At 40.2% G+C, this 23,188-nt stretch overlaps 1 protein-coding gene across 1 annotated transcript in view; it reads left to right on the top strand.

Moving 5' to 3' along the window:
* Positions 1-23,188, top strand: part of jarid2b (jumonji and AT-rich interaction domain containing 2b) — a 105,829-nt gene that overhangs the window by 41,823 nt on the left and 40,818 nt on the right. Inside the window, exons 2-3 of the mRNA XM_084423326.1 lie at positions 9,516-9,651; positions 14,968-15,079. Of these exons, the coding sequence (XP_084279452.1) occupies positions 9,516-9,651; positions 14,968-15,079 (248 nt within the window). The remainder of the gene's footprint in view (positions 1-9,515; positions 9,652-14,967; positions 15,080-23,188) is intronic.

The following is a 23,188-nucleotide window of genomic DNA, read 5'->3' as shown; positions in this document are numbered from 1 at the left end:
GTTGACAGCTCTAGAAGCTGAGATGTTGCAAGATAAAACCTGAAGTTTCTGAAGTATTTTGTGGTCCAAGATGACGTAGCAGCAGTGTGACCCAGATGGCATACCAGGTCAAAACTAGGTCCACCAGCTGGTAGTCAATACCAGTTTAATCCAGCCATGAGCATAAATGATCTACAGTATTGGACCTGCCGTAAAACAGCAACTACCTTGCGTTAGCTATAGTTGGATTTGAGGTATTGGGATATATGATCAGATCTTGTGATAATTGTTTCTGTTTGTTCTTTTTCAGCAGAATATATAAATATATATTTATATTTAGGGAGCATTTTCCGAAGTCTTTCAGCTAAATGTTTTTTTTACGGTCCCCTCTCATGATGCTTTTATCAATCAGTTAAGCCCAACCTTCAGCACAAACTGGTTCACACACTTGAAAATCTGTTTTCCTTCCATCTGTGTGTGTTTGTGTTATGGTGGGTGGCATGGCTGTTGTGGGTTTGTACACATCTTCCTGTGCCACCCAGGAGAAACAAGAGTTGCATTTCCTCTTAAATCCCTCCATGTTGATTATACTCTTTGATTTTCAGCTTTGTTCCTCTCCAACTGCTGCCGGAGTGGAGAAATCTCCGTGTTTATTTATTAAAGGCTTGCACAGGCTGTAGGGCGACCTGTCAGATCCATTAGACGATCTGTCATCAAAAGAAAGAATGTGAAGGAGAGGTTTTATAAATTGTGGAAAAAGGGTGTTAAAGGCATGGAGAGGTGGGGGTCTAGGGTGTTTGGTTACGGTGTGGTGCTATAAACGCGTTTAGCAGGGCTTCATTAAGACTTCACACAATACCGACAGGAACTCTTCAGTTTCATAAGGCTGATCTCTGAACCAACTCCACAAGGCCTTTTCTCCACAAATGTCATCTTAAAAAAAGGTTACATTTAAGGGTAGATTTACGATTTAGTAACTAGGCTATGTTATAAATCAATATAAGTCTGATGTGTCCTCATTTAGATAAATGTATATAGGTAAACATACAGTATGCGTGCATGTGTAATATTTTGCTTTAATAAGGTGAGGTGTGTGTGTGTGTTAGTCATTGACCGCTACATTATAATCTCCCTTCATTCTGCTGGTGTTGAGTGTATTGATCCAGTAAGACTGTGAGCTCTGAGATCTCTCATGCTTTACACATCTAATGTGTGGGGTTTCCTTCCAGTCACACATTGCTGCCTCTGTCCAGAGCGCTAACAGTGCGTGCATGTGCGTTATTCTGCACACTTTAAACTCACACGATCAGCTCTTTGAGACACTGTGTGGTTTGTGAGTACATGACTAGACAGTGAATCTGCACCTGCTGAAATCTTCAGAAAGCCATGTAGATATCAGCAGAACAGTCAGAATTCCCCAAAATGCTACACTTTCCCAACCCAATTATGTGTTTATTACATATATTTGTAGTTTTAATTAATTGGCAAATTAATCATTGGCTAATTGGTTTAAACATATCCCCCCCCCAAATCCGCCCACAAAATGTGAAAAAACAACAACAAAGTCAGCAGATCCCATCTGAGTCTAAATGATCTATATAAAATATATAGCATTGGTCCTACAAAATGACTGATGTCAGTCTTGTTTGCTATGTGGCAAGATTGAGATTTTATGCTTTTTTTAATGTAATTTTGTGGAGAATTATAGACAAAATGCAGGCTTTACTGCAGTGTGGGTTGGTGTCTTCAAATATTGAGCTATTTTAATAGATCAAGTTAGCCTAATTTGGGTTCTTCAACCCTTTTGGGAGACTTTGGAGCTGTTTGTGCCTGCTTGGAAAACTCTGTGTGGGAGAGTAGTTTTATGGTTTAGGAATTCTGTTCAGTCAATTTATGACATCACATCAGAGGAACTTGGTCACAAGGCCACTGTGCTAAGTTCAACATTACATCAGACACACAACTCCCTTCATCTCATGCAAACAACCATTCATGTCCAGCTCAAGAGGTCACATGTCTTGTTAGATTTGAGAGAGTTCAGGCGGACCACATGCCGATTCTCAGCTCTCCTTCCTGTTTCTGTCGTATGGTTTAATATTGATCAGTCCTAATTGCACATGACTGTATGGTGTTATCCTTTTTAACACATGGTTCTTGTTGTATGTTTAAAGTGCAGTTAGAGGCTTCTTTAGGTGTGTGGTCTCCTGCAGCCTGGGACAGATATCAGGCCTGTTCAGACTCACACTGAAGGGGAGCATTTGGTTAGAATTACGCTGCATTAATGCCCTGCATTTAGCCTCTCCTATGTTGTTAGGACATTTCATCAACCACAGCAGAGAGTTATATCTATTTATCCCTCTTTTTTATGTCCGAAACCAAAGTGGGTATTATCGAGTAGGCTACGCCAATTCATTCCTATAACGCACCCTAAATAATGTGTACATTTGATGTACTCTCAATGGCTAGCCACAAGAGAATATCCATGTACTGTGAGCGTTGTGCCAAATGAAATGCTGTGTCTTGCCAAAAGATGGCGTTTGCAGTGCTTTTCCTTCACTCATTTAGTTGACTATATTTGTGGAGTAATGTAGTGAATAGTGAGTGAGGGCATAGGGGCCATTTCGAATACAGCCTACGGGACCTTATTTAGCTTGTTCAGGTGTGTTTAATTAGGGTTTGGAACTAAACTTTACAGGAAGGTGGCCCTCCAGGAGCAGAACTGGACACCCCTGGCCTATATGATCTTTGATTTACTGCCACATGACTGTTCATCATCTCAAGCACTGCTCTCTAGATGCTTTATCTCTCTGACTGTGTACCTCTCCATTTTGTTTTCCTTCCCCTCTATCTTTGTCTGCTTTTCAGGAGGCTGCTGAGGTGCAGATCTGTTGTGTTAATTCATCAGCAAAAGCCTGGCCAGCTTATGTCTCTTGTTTGCTTGTAGAAAAAACTGTGGGGCCCCAGTCCAGGTCTGTCGTGTATGGAGGTTTTGTTGATAAAGCCTCTTTTTATTGGACCAGCTGTAGCACTGAAGGTGGCCACCTCTCTCCCATAACCTGTAATTCAGTCTGGCATTTATTTATTTCTGTAAAAAAAACCGAAACGGACTGCTTTCTTATAAATCTATTACATTTTGGCCAGGGCTCCGCACTTGACAGCAGTGACTGGCGATGGCAATTTGTCACTCAAGCATGTTAAGCTTGGTTGTGCTGTCCATCTGCAGGCTGCCCGCGGCACAGCACCAGTGCCAAGCTGATCAGCGGAGCGGAGTTGAAATGATAACCGCTATCCTGTCTCGACACAGACTTCCTTTTGCAACCCTGCACAGTCGCTGCAAGCATACCCACTGGACAGAATGACATGCAGAGGAGTCAGGGGTCCCAATTTTTAAATTTGAGACGATGTGAGTCCGCTATAAGCAATTCAACGTATTCAGGATTACCTGAAAGCTACAGGCAAATGGGTTTAGTCAGGGTTGGAGCTAAACTCTGCAGGAAAGTGGATCTCAAGGGCCAGAGTTGCCCAGCCCTGATGTACAGTGTCCGTGTACCATGTTTTTTTTTGTTTTTTTCATTGAAAGAGCCGTGTTTTCTGCTAAAATATGGATGCAGAACCATAAGCAAAGTTGCAAGGTTTTGAAATTGTTTCTGGAGGATCATGCTCCAGCTGAGCAACTCCAACGCTCCAGGTTCCCTTGGATCTGCAGTAGAGTGTGTGTTGCACGGACATTCCAATGCAGTGAAGTAGAGGGTGTAATGGGGTGCCTCTATTGGCCTCCCGCACCGGATCACCTCTCTCCCTCTCTCTGTCATCCCCTCCATTGCTTTTGCTCAGAGCAAACAAAACAAAAGCACTTTCTTGTCATGGCTGATTCTAGCTGTGCCTCGCTCTCAAACCAATCACCCTAAATCTGCTTACGGCAGACCAAACAAGCGTAGACATACGCTCTGCGGTGCTGACCCAAATCTCAGACAAATACCGCTATGTGTGCTTGTTTTTTTTTGTTTTTTTATTCCTCCAAGTCCAACATCTGGAGGACACGTGTAGAGGGAGGAAGAAGCGCTTTAATATTTTTGCTCTTTAAGGCCATCTCTGTGTATTGCTCTGTCTTTTTCGAGGAATTCGTGTTATAACAAATTTCTTGATGTTAAGAGAAAGATCTCAGTTGGCGCTTGGCCTACATTCTTTGTTGATAAGATCCAGGACTGTGTGGCTATATTTAGCGTCTTTCATCTGAACAGGCTTCCAGTGCGTTTTTAAAAGAGCCCTTTCGCGAAAGTATAGTCCCCCTCCCTGCCTGCTAATGAATCCATTGTCATTACATATTCATCTGGGAAAGAAGACGTATGAACTTCCTACATGCAGATAAAGGAATTCATCTTTTGTTCATTCATGCTTTCTTCAATGTTAATATGATGTACATTCATTCTACGATCTGATTGACTGATACTTGGTAGAACTCCTCTTCAGTGTTCAGGTTTCTAAAGCAAAGATTTTGACATTGGATAGTTGCTAGAAAAGTTTTCTTTTGAAGCTACCTTACACGCATGTACGTTCAAGAACCGTGGCATTTTTAGAGTGTAGATTTTTGCTGCTGCTGAACAGCCTGTCTGGAGGGGATGTTTGCAAAAAAAGATTGCAATAAAAAGGGAAGTTTCTCTGGCTGTACAGGTCAGGAAATGCATGCTCAATGGTGGTTACAGACAGATGCTCTGTGTTCATTTAACCTCTGTTGGGTCTTTAAACCTTTCGAAAAGAAACTTTGTATTTACCTAAAGCAAGTGATGTGTGTCTTGTTGGCTAGTGGGGATCTTGCATCCTCATTGCGTATGTCCTCATTGGAATGCTTGAAGTATGCTTGGAGCCCCAAGTCTCACTTGGGCCGTCTATGTGATGGGTCTGTGTATGCATGAATGTGTGTGAATGAGAAACACTTCTCCTCGCTCTGTCACACACCCATGTGCTCCTGGTGCTCATTAACGAGGCTCAGAGCTCCTCCGGGATGGAGCAGAGGGGGTTTTGGGAAGCAGGGTGAGTGTTCGTACGTGCAGCGCGGGTAAGTGGCGTCTGTTAGCTTGTGCCAGCTCTCGGTGTCTCGTCACATCTGAATACCGGTGCTGCCAACCAACTCTGCCAGTCTATGAATGAGCCTGGCATCATCACGGTAACTGCCAGGAACAGTTTTCTGATGCTTGTCTTTCTTACAAGTTTTGTTTGACAGAAACAAGTTTGTGTGTATGTGCTTGTGCAGATTAGATTCCTGTATATGATCCTTAAGTCCAAAGTATATTTCAGTTTTGTAACGGGCGCTAGTGTACAGCCGAACACATAGGCTTTCAGTGTGTACTTCATTTGATAGCATGTGCAAAAAAGCACACGACTTTGTCCAGTTTCTGCACTATTTCTCTTTAGAAGTTATAACCGATTACAAAATATCATTGTACTCGTTAATTAGAATTGTGGGTAGGCCTATCTCTTGTACACTTACAGTACACGTGTACTATGCTGATAATGAAGTTTATGGCACAGGCACTGTACACATCCTCTACCGTACATGTAACAACAAACTGTATAATAGTATACAAATACAGTATACTTTGGGCCAGAAAACATACTACATGCTAGTATGCAAATGCTTGGTCAACACATTGCATTCGTGCAACGCTGTCTGTAACAAACCAGTGTACACAAGGAGGGGCAATAGAGTGACCTTCAAATGCTGTTGAATTGAATTTTGTGTTGTTCAGTTAGCTAGCTATTAACATGTTGACAGTTTAATTAAAGTTTGGATTACTTGCTCAGTAAAATTCTCTTTGCTCTGTTGTTCTGTCAGTACAATAGATGACTAGTTGAGAACAAGTTGTACATTTTATGCTGATGCCCTCTATAAAGGCCACTCCGACTAGACTAACAATGCGACGCATACTTGTGTTTTACATTTACATTATGTACATATACTTTTGTTCATACTTGAATTGTTTTATGACATTTCAGATTGTAGATGCAGTTTACATACTACTTACTATATACTCTCATACTGTATGAAAAAAAAAAAGTGTTTGTTTGGATTCACAGTTAAAGTTACAATCATGACAGGATCCATAGTAAATTTAAATGTGGGCCTTTCAATTCATCCCAATTTTTGGAATTCTTAAATGTCACTTGTAAAGAAGCGTACAATTAGCATTAAATGTGAATTTTATAGTTGTACGTTATATCTGTTCTGAGATCAGCATGTTTATAATGTGACGCTCGTGAGAAAGGTGAATTGCCATATGTTCAGTTATCAAAACTTTGCTATTAGCTTCTATTCTGTCAGTTTGCACATCAATGGACGCTACAAAACGCAATCTAACACTGAATATCTGTAGTTGTACACAGCCTCTGAGACTTGTCATTTGTTTAAACATTGAAGGCCGAAATATGATCGCTCCATTCTTCTGATCGTTGTTTTTATTGCAGACTAGTGAGTCGTACTGCGCTCCTACAGCTCTGTTAACGCCAGTATCCAGCTCAGCATTTTTTTTTCCGAGCTGGAATGTTATATGTAGCGCAAGAAGGAAATAACTGTGGCGGTTTGCCAGGCTTTGAGAAAAGGGGGGTGACGGAGAGGAGGGTGGAAAGGAGAAAAGAAAACAAACTTGAAGGCAAAGCGTTCGTGGTCGGCTCCTAGAGTTGAGAGAGGAGTTTTTCAGACGGAGAGGTGTGTGCGTGCTCTGAGCAGTAATACTCTATTCAGAGAGCAGCGCTGGCTCGACGCCAGACCGCGAGGTGATAGTGAGCGCGGGGTAATTGCTGCCTACCCAGCAGCCTGCTGGATTGTGCTCTTGGGATCCAGTGACAGCATCACGCCTCTGAGCTCTTCAGCCCACCTTGCCGTCTGCGCGGAGCGCTGTACGCACACTCGCACGCTGTTATTATTGCCGTCTCTTGGCATAGGACCCTGGCCACAGCGTATCAGAGCAATAATATGTAGTTGATTCTTTAAACTGACTCTTAGAATCATTTGCTAATTCTTGTGTCTATGAGAACTGTGCTGTGGTTGAGCTGCGGCTTTGCATGCAGGCTATTTTGAGCCGCGCTCTGTCTGTGTGTGTCTGTGTGTGTGTGTCTCTAACGAGGTGCTCTGGTGGTTTCACACACCACACGCCCAATCAGCTGCTGTCAGGCTTTTGCAGCGCATCAGTGCGTAGAGGAGTCTCGAGGTGTGTGTGTGTGTGTGTGTGTTTGTTGACATGTCTGCTGGGAAATCTGATGTTCACCTGTCAGTGTCAGCCCCCGCACAGGAACTCATGCACATGCACACACTCCCATGTCTTTTGTTTCACTAAGCCCCACCTTCTGCTTAACCCCACAGGAAACAATGCCACAGTGCAAACCTTACATTTGTAATTGGGCATTTCCTCAAGATTTGGCAAGGTTTATGTTTAGAAATCATTAAATTGGCACAAAAAAAGCATGGTAGCTTTCAGTCAGAATTAGCAGTGCTTGCTGAAGGTTTTATGTCTTTTATAATAACTTAGCGTTAGTTTATTTCAAAAATGTTGTTTCCTAACCCTAGGTTCAGACTACACAATATTTTTGTCTGTTACGATAGTAACTGTGTCAGATTATGCGGTTTTGACTCCTAAATTCTTGACATGTCGTGGACCAGAAACATGTCAGACTATACGTTGCTTCCCGACCAATCATCGCTTGCCGTCTTTAACGATGTGTGTGCAATCAGTGATGTCATCGAGAAGACTGAACTAGTGACTGACTTCCGGAAACAAGAGCGTAAACAAACAATGGTTATACTAGCTTAATGCTAATTCCATTACTCACCGGGTTGCCAAAGAATTTTCAGCAGCCGTTACTCCAGTCTTCAGTGTCACATGATCCTTCAGAAATCCTTCAGAAAGAACGCCCTAGCAAACACATGGCAATGTGCTAAAAATCTTTCTGAACACCATGGCAATGGCATAGCATCTCCTTGACATCCACCTGGCACACCCTAGCATTGTGGAGGCAAGTTTTGCACATGCAGTCACCACTTACATTTCCAGAAAATGATAGTCTAGCTTGATGTTTTTGTGTTTTGTTCGGACATCAAAGCATCACACAAAGAGATCTCTCTCCGGGATTGTATTTAGTAACAGTTAACCAAGGTCAAAATTTGTTGTTTGTGTGTGTGTCTAACTGACATGCTTCTCTTTTAGTACAGTGACTGTGAATAACACAACGGCATGGGAATGTCTGTAGTTCCCCTCTTGAGAGGAGCGCTCTGAGATAGAGGAAGCAGTGTGTGGGAAATAACAATTTAACTGGCTCTCCGAATGTTAACAAGTGCATATATGTGCAACCTCTAGTGTCTTTCATCTCATCTACGATGAATTCCACTGAAACTTATCTACTCGCTATATTAAAATGTATCATAATTTGCTACGGTGTTCTCCCTTGCAAATCTAGCGGATTGAAAGTGAATGATTGAGTCTGTTTTGGTTGCCTTGTCTTGATAGTGTATTACATTAATAATCATTACTGAAATGTACACAACTTAGTAATTTACTCAAGTCCTTCCATTTAAATTCACCTTTGCTGTTTTGTGCCAAATCCTAATTTTTGTACATCAATGTTACGATCAAGTCATTCTGTAATGTATTACAGTTGCTGTCAAAGCTATGCATATTTAATCTATTAATGATACTGTAATTTGAATTGTTCCCATCACCAGGACCATTTTGACATCAAACAGAGAAAATTGTGTTGCAATACATATTAGTTCCTCTTGTCTGACTGCTAAGACATTGCAATGCCCATTTCAATCAGTCCACAATTTTAACTGTGGACTGTTATGCTTTTGTACAGGACTTTGTACAGCTTTTATAACATAGATAATCACAGCTTTCTGGACATTTTAAGACCTTTAAGAGAAGAATCCTGATGATTCCTGGCACTAAATTTGGCGGGCGCACTACAGTTTTAATTCTATACTAAATAATACTACCGTTTGGGGAAGGTCTACAGTTAAGCACATTTAAAGAATAACTTCTATAGCACACTTTTGCTATTTATAGCATGCCTGTGAGAACCTGACCTGTGTGAGTCATGTTGCAAATGATTCTATTGATAGATTCAGAATTGTTATCAAGGATTGTCGTCTCACGCACTGACCTGTGTGTGAGTCTTGTTGCAAATGATTCTATATATAGACTCAGAATTGTTATCGAGGATTGTTGTCTGGAAAGGAAATTGTATTTTTTGGAAAGGAAGCTCTTGTCTTTGTTCCATTTTTAAAATCTCTCTAAAAGATGATGCAGTGTTTGAAATAGTCCAAGATCAAACAAATAATTGATTCTAAAGAATAGGGGAAATTATGTCGTCATGAACCATCACAATAACACAATTTGATGTTTGGTGTAGAAGTGTGTGTTTGTGCGCATTTAAGTGTGATTTGTGCAACAGGAAAAGTGCTGTAGATTGGTTTTATTTGTTTACTCGAGCAGCTGCATTGATGTTTTTCTCTACTATAGTGCTGATCATCTCTCTCTTTACAGGATGATAATGATGGGATGCCGTGGTCGGAGGAGCGGGTGGTGCGGAAGGTGCTCTATCTCTCACTGAAGGAGTTTAAGAGCTCACAAAAGCGCCAGCTCTGTGATGGCCTCAGCAATGGGAGAAAGGGACCTAATGGTAAGACACACTTTCAATGTTTTCTTCATGAGCATCTAAACACTCAGATTAAACTCTACGTTTTTCACCAGTTTGGTACCATCACTTGATTGTTAAAATCTCAGTTATTATAGCATGTTTTCCATCAAATGTTTGCAAATATACATATTTTAGCTTCGGTTTAGCGTGTTACCTTTCAGTACAGTGTAACCATCTACTTTTGTCTGGTCAAAGGAAGTTCCTAAGGAGGTTTCCAGTGAGTTGTGTGTAAAAGTGCCATATGATCCAGGTTATTTCAGAGCTTTCAAAGTCATCTGATAGCAGCGTGTCTGACGTTGCAGCTTGGGACTGTGGGATTTCACTTCACACGGGCCTCAGAAAGCCAGAGCTTTTAATAAAAAGAGCTCTGAGACTCTAAAGGGAACAAAGAACAGGCCTCATACGTACGAGTCTGCACCGCCACACATAGACAAGGGGGGAAAGCCTTTTCTTGATATGGGCTTACCCTTTTTATCACTCAGTTGGGAAATGGAAAGAAAAATAAAAGAAATACAACAGATGGGAGACTTTATTCCCTTTCACCACTTGATGGCTTCTGTCAGAAGTGAGAGGACGCTTCTCAAAGACTTTACTTGGAGAAGACAGCGCATTTTAATTGATGTTCACAAAACAAGGCTGTGAGAAATAGAAGTTCAGTCTACTTAGTATGTCAACATGTATTACAGGTAACTTTCTAGTACAGTATTGTTTCACTAATATTTGAGATCAGAGGTAAAACTGTTGCAAACACGGTTTCATGTTACTTTTAAGGTCCTAGATCAAGTCTTGGTTTAACAACAGAGTTCGTCGTCTAATGTAAATATTTTCGAAATATATTTTTCAGACATTTTCAGTGCTTCGTCTGCTAAACGATTGATGTTGACAAACAGCATATCAAATGGCCTGTAGTCTCTCACAACCTTGTTTTGTTTGCAAACAATTTTCTCAACTACTCTGAACAAAGTTTGTTGCATCTGATCTGGTGGTCGACCGGGGACAGGTAAAGCTCACCCCCCATGTAAACATGAAGAGAGATCAAGCTGAAGGGGTTTCTGTTGAGACTATGGCAGGAGGCTAGATATACAGTGTCTGAATAATCTCTTAAACTGATAATATGCTCGTATCACAACAGCCCTTAATCTTGTTTTCTTGTTGTCGTATGCGTTAACGATGCGTTGTTACCTCAGGGTAGCAGTAATCCCTTTGAACGTAGGGTGTTTAATGAAGGGTGATACACAAAGTCTTTGTTCACAGATGCGAAAGCTCAACATGTTTTGACATGAAAGGATCAGCATCAGATTTAGCTTCCATCCGTACATTAGCAATAACGCATTATCTATCTATCTGGCTATCTATCTGTCTGTCTGTATAGAATTTTTTTTTTTTTGTTGAATCACTTCTGTTTGTCAGTGTGTCAGCATTTTGTGACTTGTTAACAACTCTATCTCAGGAAAAAGCAATAATCCAATAGTTCTTTGTTTGTTTTGTTTTCTGTTTTCTATTTGTTTCTGCTTTGTTTTTTTGTGTTTTTTTTGTTTTGTTTTGTTTTTCACAGTCTCAGATCATTTTAAATGAAGCTCATTATAGTCAAGGCCCAGATCCGTGAGTGTTGGAGAGTCTTCACACGTGTGAAGGAACCAAACTCCATGTGATGGCAGCTCCTGAAACAGACAAAAGGGGACTGTCTGAGTACATGTTTTAGCTTTTGTGTTCCAAACAATGTGGCACTGGCGTCCATTTTGTGGCAACGTTAAGAGGACAAAAACAGTCTATCTTGGCCAAAACAACTGCGTCTGCCACAACAGACCATACGTCCTATCACTAAAGGGGGTGTATTTTACACTTTTGTAATATTATTTTTGCACCAAACCCCACTTGCAACATTAGTCAAGAAGAGTTTTACAGGATCATTTTCCTACCTCTCTACGACCCTTAAAATTAAAGCATGTGAATATTTCTTTTTTTTTCTTTCTTTTGTGTCTTTAAGACTAAGTAACAATACACGTGCCATAATTATTTGTAAAATTCTGGGAGGTAAACAATGCCAACTAGTCAACACAAATCCTTTTTTTCCATGATATGTTGTTCCTAGAATAACATAATAGTCAGTAAAATCATTTCTTTTAATGGAGCAGTTTATTGAACCTTTAGACAATTTTTGTTGTTGTTGTTGAAGAATCATATTATGATACATCAGGTTTTTATGATACATACATTATTATTTAGTGACAATATGGAGCTCATTCTTGAGGAAGAAGAAAACCCTCAGGCTGATCAAAAGTATGCAATTTGGTGTAGTTTCTTATGTTTAAATGGCAAGTTTTCATTTTAAAATACTTCTAACATGATGAAAGGTATTCTTATTCGTACTTTGTAAAAATCAGTAAAAGTTTCAAAGCAAAAAGGAACTGTGGGCATTTTGAGTTAAACTTTTACTTGCTAAAAAGTATGAACTATCAATCAGACGAGAAGGCATGTAGTAGATTGTGTACAACAGGTTTTTCAGCAAAGTTTTGATCACGTTGATAATTTAGAGGCCTTAGAAATTTGTGTATCAAATATGATAGGGATAATGAAACTGGGAAGTGTAAAGATATAATGAATATGCACGTTTTTTTTAATTCTCAGATCAGTTTAGGGCTGGGCCAAGGTCACGGGCCACTGAAATAGCTCCTAACCAGGATGCGGCAGGTTTCCAGGGACAAGCAATTTGTGTCCTTTAGTGTCGTAATTCAGTCTAGATGTGCTTTGTGTTGTGATTTTACATTTTGAGCATCAGTTCTGAGACGATACCACATTTCTACATTCTCTTTCCTCTTCTAAATGAACTAATGCTAATACTAATTGCACATCATAACACCACACTGCTCACGCAACATTCCACTCTCTGCGGAAACCAGGAGGTGAACGTAGACGCTACGGGCTTAGTTAAACACGCATAAAGATTAGAGGCCCTGAAGGACAGACGCTTAATAACCCGTCACACGCTCTCCCGGACTATAGAAAGAGAGAGAGAGAGAGAGACAGGACGTTTGGCTCCGCAAGACTCCGACTGTCTTTCACACAGCCACTCAAGTGAGACCAACATATGTAAAACACGGCGCGGGAAGCGAGCAGCCCGCGTTAAGCTGTTTACATCTGATCCCTCTCCACCCACGTTGGCTTGGCTTGGCCGGCTCTCTCTGGTTTTGGCTTCCCGTGTCGTGATGAAGGCAGAGGCTCGCGAGCTTGTTTGTTCTTGCACTTGAGGAGTCGTTTTGAAAATAGGACACAAGTGTGTTTTTTTTTTTTATTATTTTTTTTTTCTGCTTTTCTATTTTAAATTAAACCATCCCAATTTTCCCAAAGACAGTGTTTGGTCTTATGGGAATAGAGCTCTTAAGACTTCACTTGAATGCTTTGAAGTTCAGCCATGTTGGTCCGAATATGAGAGAGAAGCAATTTTATAGTGTTTCATGTATATGTTGGATTGCAGCTTTATTGTAGTTTCTTTCTTCTCCAGTTGTTTTACCGGCTTGTTGGAGATTTGGTGTCCAGCTCTGGGAATGTTTGGTGATTCTGGATATTCGCTTAACGAATGTTACTAAACACGGAAATTAAATCAGCTGAACTGTATAAAGGAAGTTTTAACTTCGTAATCCTGGTTTATCTAGCGTTAATGGCCAGAGCTCTTTAGATGTTGTTTTACCCGTTTCCCAGTGTTGAATACTGACCAGAATAAATATTTTTCTTACTCTTAATGTGAAATATTTATTATTTCTTTATTACTACTTTTTCCTCATTTAATTGTAATCATCACATCCATTGTTTTCGAGACCAATAACAGTTCCAGACACGTGAAACAAAAGCTTATGATATTAATCAGTGTTTATTCGCCAGTTGAAACCCAGTAGCGTTGAGATGGAGTGTCGAGACAGAGAGGTGGAGACCTAGTTTTCCACTATAAATATGAATTCTTGTATTAAATAAATAGAATAGTAATGAAAACACTACTCTACGGAATTGCAACTAATTATAACCAATACTACTGCTAAGCCTGATATCCTGCTTACTTCCCCAACTTTCTCCCTAATTGTTTGTGTAATGATGCACTGTCCCATTTTTACAACCTTGAATTTGCACAAGTTAAAGGGATAGTTCACTTTGAAATTAATTTTTGATATGTTTTAGCTTACCTCAAGGGCATCCAAGATGTAGATGTCTTTGTTTCCGCAGTAGTTTCAATTTTGATATTTTTAGGTCAAACCGTTCTTGTCTGTCAGTCATATAATGCAGGTCTATGGTCACTGGCTCAAAACACAAGCACAGAGTCCAAATTAAAACAATTCCCCATCGTCCAAATGAAACAATTCCCCATCATAAGTACACATTGATGGCCTAAGACACGAAACGAGCGGTTTGTGTGAGAAAACGAACAGTATTTATATCGTTGTTATCTCTTGAAAACAGCACACGTCCAAATGATCTGACGGCGCGGGCGGGTATAGATATACATAGATGTCGCCTTGGCTACGGTTTCGTTCCAATGAACTGCAGTAGCGAAGGCGACATCTAGTGTATACATCTATACCCGCCAGCGGACGGGTATAGATATATAGGCTACACTAGATGTCGCTTGGCTACGGTTTCGTTCCAATGAACTGCAGTAGCCAAGGCGACATCTATGTATATATCTATACCCGCCCGCGCCGTCAGATCATTTGGACGTGTGCTGTTTTCAAGAGATAACAACGATATAAATACTGTTCGTTTTCTCACACAAACCGCTCGTTTCGTGTCTTAGGCCATCAATGTGTACTTACGATGGGGAATTGTTTAATTTGGACGATGGGGAATTGTTTTAATTTGGACTCTGTGCTTGTGTTTTGAGCCAGTGACCATCGACCTGCATTATATGACTGACAGACAAGAACGGTTTGACCTAAAAATATCAAAATTGAAACTACTGCGGAAACAAAGACATCTACATCTTGGATGCCCTTGAGGTAAGCTAAAACATATCAAAAATTAATTTCAAAGTGAACTATCCCTTTAACTCATTGGTAAAAGCACAATTTCAAAGTCTTACGTTGACTTTTGTCAGATGAAATACTGGTACATTACAAAATGTTCTTGCTTCTACAGTAAACCATCTCCTGTTTACCCTTTGCTCCTGTTTCATTTCAGTTCTGCATTGCATGATTAAAATAAAACTATGCTGTGGTGATATTTCATCTTAAGTTAAAATACATGATGCATTGCATCTATAGGTTGTCACTGTTTCTCATATTTTTTTGCTTTTTCTGTCTCTCTGTACAGCTTCCTTGTCAAATGGGCAGCTGAATGGATGTGGGTCTAAGGGAGGACATAAAGAGGACGGGTCTCTATCTCACACAGATGGAGGCGGCGAGGGCGGCCCGGCCAAAAAGAGGTGAGTCATGACCCACTCTCGCTCTCTCAGAGGTCAGTGTTAAAGAGTCGGTTGGATCCCTGGCGGGTAAATCCAGCTGAGGCAACAATTTTAAGAACAGCTGTTGTAGAGAGTATTAAAAGAGATGACATTACTAGGACACAAGTATGGCGCTCTCAGACCGAGATATTTCACTTACTGAAGATGTCAGACTTCCTGTTTTTAATTTCCTCATTTGTTTCTATTTCTGGCTTTATTTAGCAGAAAATGACAGTCCGAAAAAAAATGAAGCCGTTTCATTAAAGGAGTCTGAGGACCTTATAACAAGTGGTAATTCTTTCAAATGAATTGCTGTCATGGTCGTTTTTAATTAGTCACTTTAAGACATGCTTAAACATTTTTAATTTTTAATTATTAATTAAAAAGCAAGAGAGTTAATGTGTCCAAGTGCAGTCGGTAATTAACTATTCAGCGTGTAATTTTTTTAGGATGTTGTAATCTGTGATTTGGAAAAGCTCTAAAGAGAGAGGAGGGATGCAAGCAGCTTGGTGAAGAAACATAATAGACAGGCTTTTTTTTTTTTTTTTTATAAAGCTGTGCCTTTGAGGCAGACGCTGGCTGGAAAATGGTGAGAAAGACAAGTTATGGGTCTTTTTCAATCAGATAAATATAAACTGCTAATTTCCCCGACCACAGTGAGCTTGCAGTGCACTTTGTGCTGTTGATTCATATTTTTCATCAAATGACCTAGTTGTGTTTGGATTCCTACAAAGCAGCTCGTCTTGTGATTTGTGTGATATTTATTGGTGGAGTGGAGGACTCAAAGGAATTGTTCACAGAAAATGAAACTTCTATCATTAAATCATCATTTCAAACCTGTATCTTTTCTTACGTGCAGCACAAAAAGAGAAATTGAGAATATTGTTGGCTACTAGTCGGTCTTTTCCCTGAATTTACAATGAATTATGAAGTTTCAAAACGGACGCAAAGGCATTTTATTGCTTTGTGGGAGAAATAAGTCGTTATTCTATGGAAATCTTGATATCTGCTGTAGTTCTCTTTTTTTGCATGGTCATGAAAGAAGTATCTGTCCAATTGTGCAGTCTAATGAGAACAATATGCCTTTGTTTGGCCAGGTTCTACAATATCAGATATAGTTTTCAGATAATTCAATCCCAGAATCCATTGCAGAAATCTCAGTGAAATAAAATCATCCAAGATGGCTGACATGGAGAACTGTCAACTCTAAATATATGTCATTTACTACTGAAAGTATTGATAAAATATATATATAAAAAATGTTTTACCTGTGAAGCAGCTGCCTAAATGTTTACCTCATTCTAATTCCCATCTTTTATGTTCTTGGCATTATAACTCAGTATTTGAGCTCATTGCCCATCTCCTTTCAAACAGGATTTGACTTTGATCTGAGTGTATGGCCACATTCAATGCTCAATCACACATTCACATAGATGGGTGGCATTAGCATTATGGAAGACCTATTCATCAAGCCCACTGTTTAATGGCACAACTTTCATGGCGTGCCATAAACCCCCTTACAAACAGTTGCGTAGGCCCGCTGAAGAGGCTTTTCTTCCTCTCGAGAGTCTGAATTAATCCCACCACCGGCTTCGGGGGAACAAAACCGCTCTAATCGCAGGCGCCGCTTCAAAGACGACGCTGCCCAGCGCCCACCGAACGCCACACAACGCAGCACTTCCACATCGCAGCGGCCAGACCCCAGCAGATGTCCGTTTCAACCCCCTCCTGAAAGAAACATTCACAGAGACCTTCTGTTGGGGGTTCTGTCTATCAAGCCACAAGCACCTATGGGAGAACGCAAGAGAGTAATAGCGTGTGTGCGGGCGAAGATCAGCGTGCAGCACCTGCTGCTGCTTTACCTGTCACTTAATACCCTGTTATAATAGTTAATCAGGGCGCTGTCCTGTAGACATCATCATTAAAACAGATTTTTGTGGAGAGACAGATCGAGTGGGAGGCGAAAAAGAGGCAGTTTGAGATGGGCAGTGCAGAGATGCAAGTAAGGACAAAGAGCAGCAGATGCAGTGTAATCGTTAAAGCATTTTGGGCCGGTAAGAGCTCTGCCTACAACCTGGTCTTAAAGGGACAGGTCATTCAAAAAATTATAATTCTGTCATTTACTCACCCTCATGTTATTCCAATCCAGCATGACTCCTAAAGAAACATTTTTAAATGTTGGGGATTTTTCATGCAATTATAATGAATGTACACTTTCAAGTTTCAAAAAGAGCTTGACACAAAAGCACCATAAAAAGATCTTAAAAATGGTCCATATTTATGCATTATATTCCAAGAGTTCTGAAGCCATATGACAGATTTGAGGAACAGACTGAACTTCAAGTTGTTATTCACCTATGTTCTTGTTGTTAACTTTAGAACTGCTTATCTTGATTCAGTGAGTTGAATTCAAGAAACAAATCAATGTGATTGATGAATGAATCGTTCAGATCTGTTCTGTACGCAAGATCAAATGAGTCATTTAAATGATCTGACTCAAAAGAATGATTTGTTCACAGATTGGAAATCACTACTTCTCCCATGAACTCTCACAAAGTTACGAAGTTTTATGGAGCTTCTGAGCATCCGTCCTTTTGAGTTTGTGAGCATCCATCCATCCAAATCCGCTTGATAACTTAATTCCCTATTCATTGTAACTGCATGGAAAAGAGCAACCAGCCCATTATTCAAAATACCTTTTGTGTTCCACATAAGAGAGTTTGCATACAGGTTTAAAACTACATGAGGTTGATTTAAATTGTCACAATGGTAGTTTTTTGGAGAGCTTTTCCTTTAATGAATCACTCCTTGTCTGACATTTGGCGTCCTATACTGGACATTTGAATGTGTTGGAAGTTTGTGTACTTGTGTGTGTCTGCATGCTGGGCTACTTATTAGGCATCTGCTGCCCACATAAGACGACAACAAGGAGTCTGATTGAGGCAGGGCCAACGTCTGTCACACCTGGCCTACAATAAACCCAAAAAAGAAAGTGAGAGAGAGAGAGAGAATGAAAGGGAGGAGAGACAGACAGAGGCACAGGTGCAGGGGCTGGCCAGGTTGCAAGGGGAGGGACGTGGAAAGCCGTTTGGGAGAAGACTGCTGTTTGCATTCCCAGGATTGGGAAATAGAGAGGCCTCCAAGCTCTGCCAAGTGTCAAAGCAGCAACTTCCCATCCTTCGTCTAAAATCTCAGTCGCCTAGACGTGCTGAATGCACACAAAACCCCAGTTAGAGGAGACAAGGGGGCACCAAATGTGGCAGGCGCTGAAGAGGCCTGTCCTTTTTAGTGTGTATTTGTGTTTACTTGTTTGAGAACCCTTCTTAAAGAGAGAATTGTTTGAATTGTTTGTGTAGTGGCTGCTCAGTTGCTGCCAAATTACTCTTTTGTGTTGGGCCAATGCCGCCTTTACAAACATTTCTTTGCTGCGTTGAGAATAAAATACTAGCGTATTTCTTAAGTTCCTTTCACTCTATCCGTGTCAGTGTTCACCAGTGCAACTCTACAGGCAGCACATTGCTCCTAGGTCAAGTGTTACAACAACACTCAAAGTTTAAATGTGCTAAAGTCAAGTTATATATCTATAAGTGATACGTATGGGGTCAGTAAGAAATTAATAATTGTTTTCAGTAACGATGCATTCACCTTGATCAAATGTGACAGTAAAGACATTTATAATGTTAAAAAAGATTTCTATTTCAAATAAATGCTGTTCTTTTACTTTTTAGTCAAAGAATCATGAAAAAAGTGCATCACAGTTTCCAAAAAAAAAAAAAAAAAAAAAACTCTTTTCAACGTTAATTTTAAGAAATGTTTCTTTAGAAGCTGGTTTAATGGCTGCTGAAAATTCAGATGATCCCTATCCTACGAATAAATAACATTTTAAAATGCATTCAAATTCAAAACGCATTTTAAATGGTAATATTATTTCATAATATTACTGTTTTTGATCAAATAAATGCTGCTTTGTTGAGCATAAGAGACTTATTTTAAAAAACGTAAACGTCTTTCCAACCACAAACCTTTGAAAGGTAGTGTATATTAAATCAAGTATTAAAATATAGTATAAAATCACTCTATCTCTACAGTAGTTGAGAGCATTGCATTATGGAATACAGTATTGCAGTGTTTTTGGGTTGTATACTATGTTGGTGATTTGTTGTGGAGTTTTCCATGCACTCTTGGCACAGTATACACATTGCATACTATATTGCTTTTCAAATGTATCACTTTTATTACTTTCACTTAAAAAATGTTATATTCATGCACACATCATGCCTTCAGTACATATGGCTCTATAATAGCCACATTGATTTTCCTCTAAATCTGCTGGTTGCGCTACATACTCCAATCCACTCTAATGGTACAGCAGATCAATGTCTGCGATAAGCAAGCGATTAAACATGATTGGAATGTGACGCGTGTTTTCGGAGCCGCACACAGCGATGAATTGAGAGGTATAGCGTGAGAAGACGACTCTCAGGTAGGCAGTTTGGCTCCAAACTCCAGTTGATTCACAGGGCAGGAATGTCCTGTGTATGAGGTCTCAGGCTGAGGTATTTGCACAGCAGACAATTGTGGCTGCCGATCGGTTGGGGCCGGATAAGTGGGAGCAGTGGGCCATAATCTCAGCTGCTGTGGCCAGGTGTGTTAGGGCATGTGATTTTAATGTTACTGATAATGCTCAATGGGATTGAGTGAGTTGAATACACATCGGCACTTGTGTTTTTCTAGATATGCTTTTGCGGTCGTTCTGATTCCTGTCTTTTGATTTGCTCTAAAACATTTTGCCATGTTGAGAGCAGTGTTGAATGGCAGCCATCCTCCATTAGCTGTGGGTTTGTTTTGGCAATGCCTCTGAGTTATGAACACTGCTCTTAAAGGGATGGTTCACCCAAAAATTCAAATCTAGTCATTTGAATTCATTGAACTCATTCATCAACCTCAATCTGTTCCAAACCAGTATGACTTCTTTGGGGGGTTTTTTCTACCCCGGAACACAAAAGAAGATATTTAAATGATATATTTAGCAGAATGACTTTACTTCTCTTTTTCATTCAATGAAAGTGAGTTGGGACTGGGGCTGTAGAGCGCCACAAAGGACAAAAACTACAATAAAAGCATCATGAAAACAGTCCAAATGACTTGTGCTGTATTTAAAGTCATATGATAGCTTTGTATGAGAGACTGACTGAAATGTAAGTCTTTATTCACTGAAATTCTTGCTTGACTGGCCCAGTTCCCCACTTCACTTCCACTCAGCATCTCTATTTTCTCCACCAGTGTATGTGTACACTAGTGTTCAAAAAAGTGTGAGGTGGGTGAGTTTTAAAAATAAAAATGTTTGAACACCCTAGCGATTGCCTAGAAACACCCTAGCAACACTCTTGCAACTGTCTAGCAACCACATAGCAAACACACACACATTTATGTGGGCAGGTGTAAATGGAACTGTTTTAACAAATCAGATAGCTATATGATCAGTAAAAACACACATGAAGTGACCAGGTGTAAACAGGTCCATAGTCTCACTCTTCATGGACCATATGATGCATACTCACAACAAACACAGCAAGGACTCGAGTATTCATGTTGTACAGGTTTTTGTCTGTCCATCGTGAAACAAATCATGTTCACAAGGTGCCAGGCTGTTATGATGAGCTAGGAACAACTAGTCTACATATTTTGCCCAGGTTTACGAGGGTCATAGCATTGAATCTGATAAAAAGAGTCTGATTTTTGTTTGACACACTTGGTAGCATAAACAGAATATCAGCTAACAGAACTGGATGTTATACTTTGCTGTCTATGAAATAGTTGGTACATTACGTCTGGACTAATGGAAACTATGAGTGTATATATATTTTCTACAATTGTTCTTTAAGTATTACCTGCACTGTGGTTCATAAAGTTCAAAAAGATTTTAATTATTTAAATGAATGCACTATTATTTAAATGCGCCACCATTTCTACCAATTTGTTGCATGTCGGTCTACTATGGTGTAATTGATTTTACAGGAGATTTACCTGCTCTTAAAGGTATAGTTCACTCAAAAATCAAAATGATGTTTTACTCACCCTCAAGTCGTTCCAAACCTGTATGACTTTCTGTCTTCTGTCAATCACAAAAAAAGTTATTTTGAAGAATGTTGGAAACCAACCAGTTTTGGCTTCCATTCTCAAAATATATTTTTTGTTCCTTAGAGGAAATACAGTCATACAGGTTTAGAACGACATGAGGGTGAGTAAATTATGACCGATTTTTTTCATATTCATTTGAGTGAACTATCCCTTAAATGGCACTGTGGTTGCTTTGTCATTTGGTCTCTTTCTGTTTAAGATGGCAGTACAGACTCATAAAAAAGCTGCATCTGACTTTATAACAACATTCAAAACACTAGAGATGATCCAGATAATCTATTTCTGATTTTATGCATTAAAAGCTCCATGTGTCCTTTTGCTCTCGGTTTCCTTCATCTTTTTGTCTCGAAGCGTTCTAGCTTCGCACAGTATTAATGATGCCCGGCAGTGATTGACAGCGTTAGCGTTCGGGTGCATCAGTGTGACATCACGCATGAGCAGCAGACGGATGTGTTCAAACGGAGGGGAGGGTGGCGTGGGCCCTCAGCATCTGGCTCGGTGCCAGTCGAGACCACCTGTCTGAGCGCAGCACGTCTGCTCTATTGTTAAACCACACGGCTGGGTTAAGTTGCAGCTCTTTATAAAGAGTAACAGACATCTTAAGTGGGGACACAGGATTTAGACAGGGATTTTGTAGGAGTACTGGTATCTCTGTCTGTCTCTTTCTCTCCTCACTCCGCAGCCTCGCCAGCTTACGATTTCTGTTACGTAACGAACAGCCTTCAGTTGCCTTTAGTGAAATCGCAAGCGATTGAATTATGTAGACTGATATCATTTCGGCACCTGTCCAGCAGCGGCTCTGGGAAGCCGTTATCGTTCAGGAACTTCATAGTAACACCTCCCAGAGTAAATGTGAGCGCCGCTTCGGTTGCAAATGCCTCCGAAGTCATACTAACACTCATGATCGCCTTTAAAGCAACAGAGTGCTAAAATAGGCCTGTAAATAGAAAATACAGTTTGTGGCTGACATAAAAATTCTGTAGTTTCTGTTTTTACACTTAGCTGGTTTAAATGACAGAATTCATTATTGTTATCGGTCAAGTCGAGTTTGAAATTTGATGTTGACTCAAATTTGGCTTGTCCTCTGCATGTTTCCTGTCCAAGTCCATGTGAAACAGTGTTCACAGCCCATTTTATTTCTGTAACGTGTAGGGGTGCAACGGATTGCAGTTGATCCGTGATGTGTGCGGACCAGGCACCGCGGTTCTGCACTCACGTGATTCGCGGATTAACTGGTACATTTAACCATCAAAGAGTTAGTTTATCATGTGCACGTGTTTTGTCCTCACAGTTTATACATTCAAGTTTTTTTTTTTTTTTTTTTTTACGTGGAAGAAGAGGCGAAAATTGGGACTCATGCGTGGTTATCTGTGAGCACAGCCTTACATGCAGAGAGACAGAGAGAGAGAGTGACAGAGAGAGAGAGACCGAGAGAGAGAGGCATGTTTCAGATGACATGTGAACACCGAATTGATTCTTGATTGAAACCAGCCAATCAGAAAGAGTTTTGTACTTTTGGGTTTGTGAAATGTTTTGGAAGGTGGGGTTTTTAAGTGTTTATGTAAAGAAGTTAGCAAGGCTTACAGCTGCTGTAAGTTTCTTACTGTCAGGCTAATGTAAAATGATTGTGGTGCTGAGCGAAGAGCTGATATTAGGCTTTTAGTGGTCGCATGTTTAATGGTGATGCAGTGCACTTAAGCCAAAACATGATGGCTTAGAAATATCTACCTTTCTAATTGAATCTCTTGTGTGTTTAGATGCTAAAGGCTTTTTGTTCCACAAATCCATATTTTTATTCTCCTGAGCTGAATGTTAATGTCATAGCTGTATTTTTTTGTGATGAACGGTGGCATTTGTAGGTTACCCCTGAGGAGTCAGGTTTGTATTTTTCTCCTCATGACCTCTCTGACCCCACGTCTTTGGGCTTACCTGACTAATGTGCTGATATAT

This window comes from Rutilus rutilus (assembly GCF_951802725.1).
Source record: "Rutilus rutilus genome assembly, chromosome: 11".
Classification (NCBI taxonomy): domain Eukaryota; kingdom Metazoa; phylum Chordata; class Actinopteri; order Cypriniformes; family Leuciscidae; genus Rutilus; species Rutilus rutilus.
The sequence above is the reverse complement of the archived record's forward strand: the minus strand, read 5'-3'. Positions and strand labels throughout refer to the sequence as shown.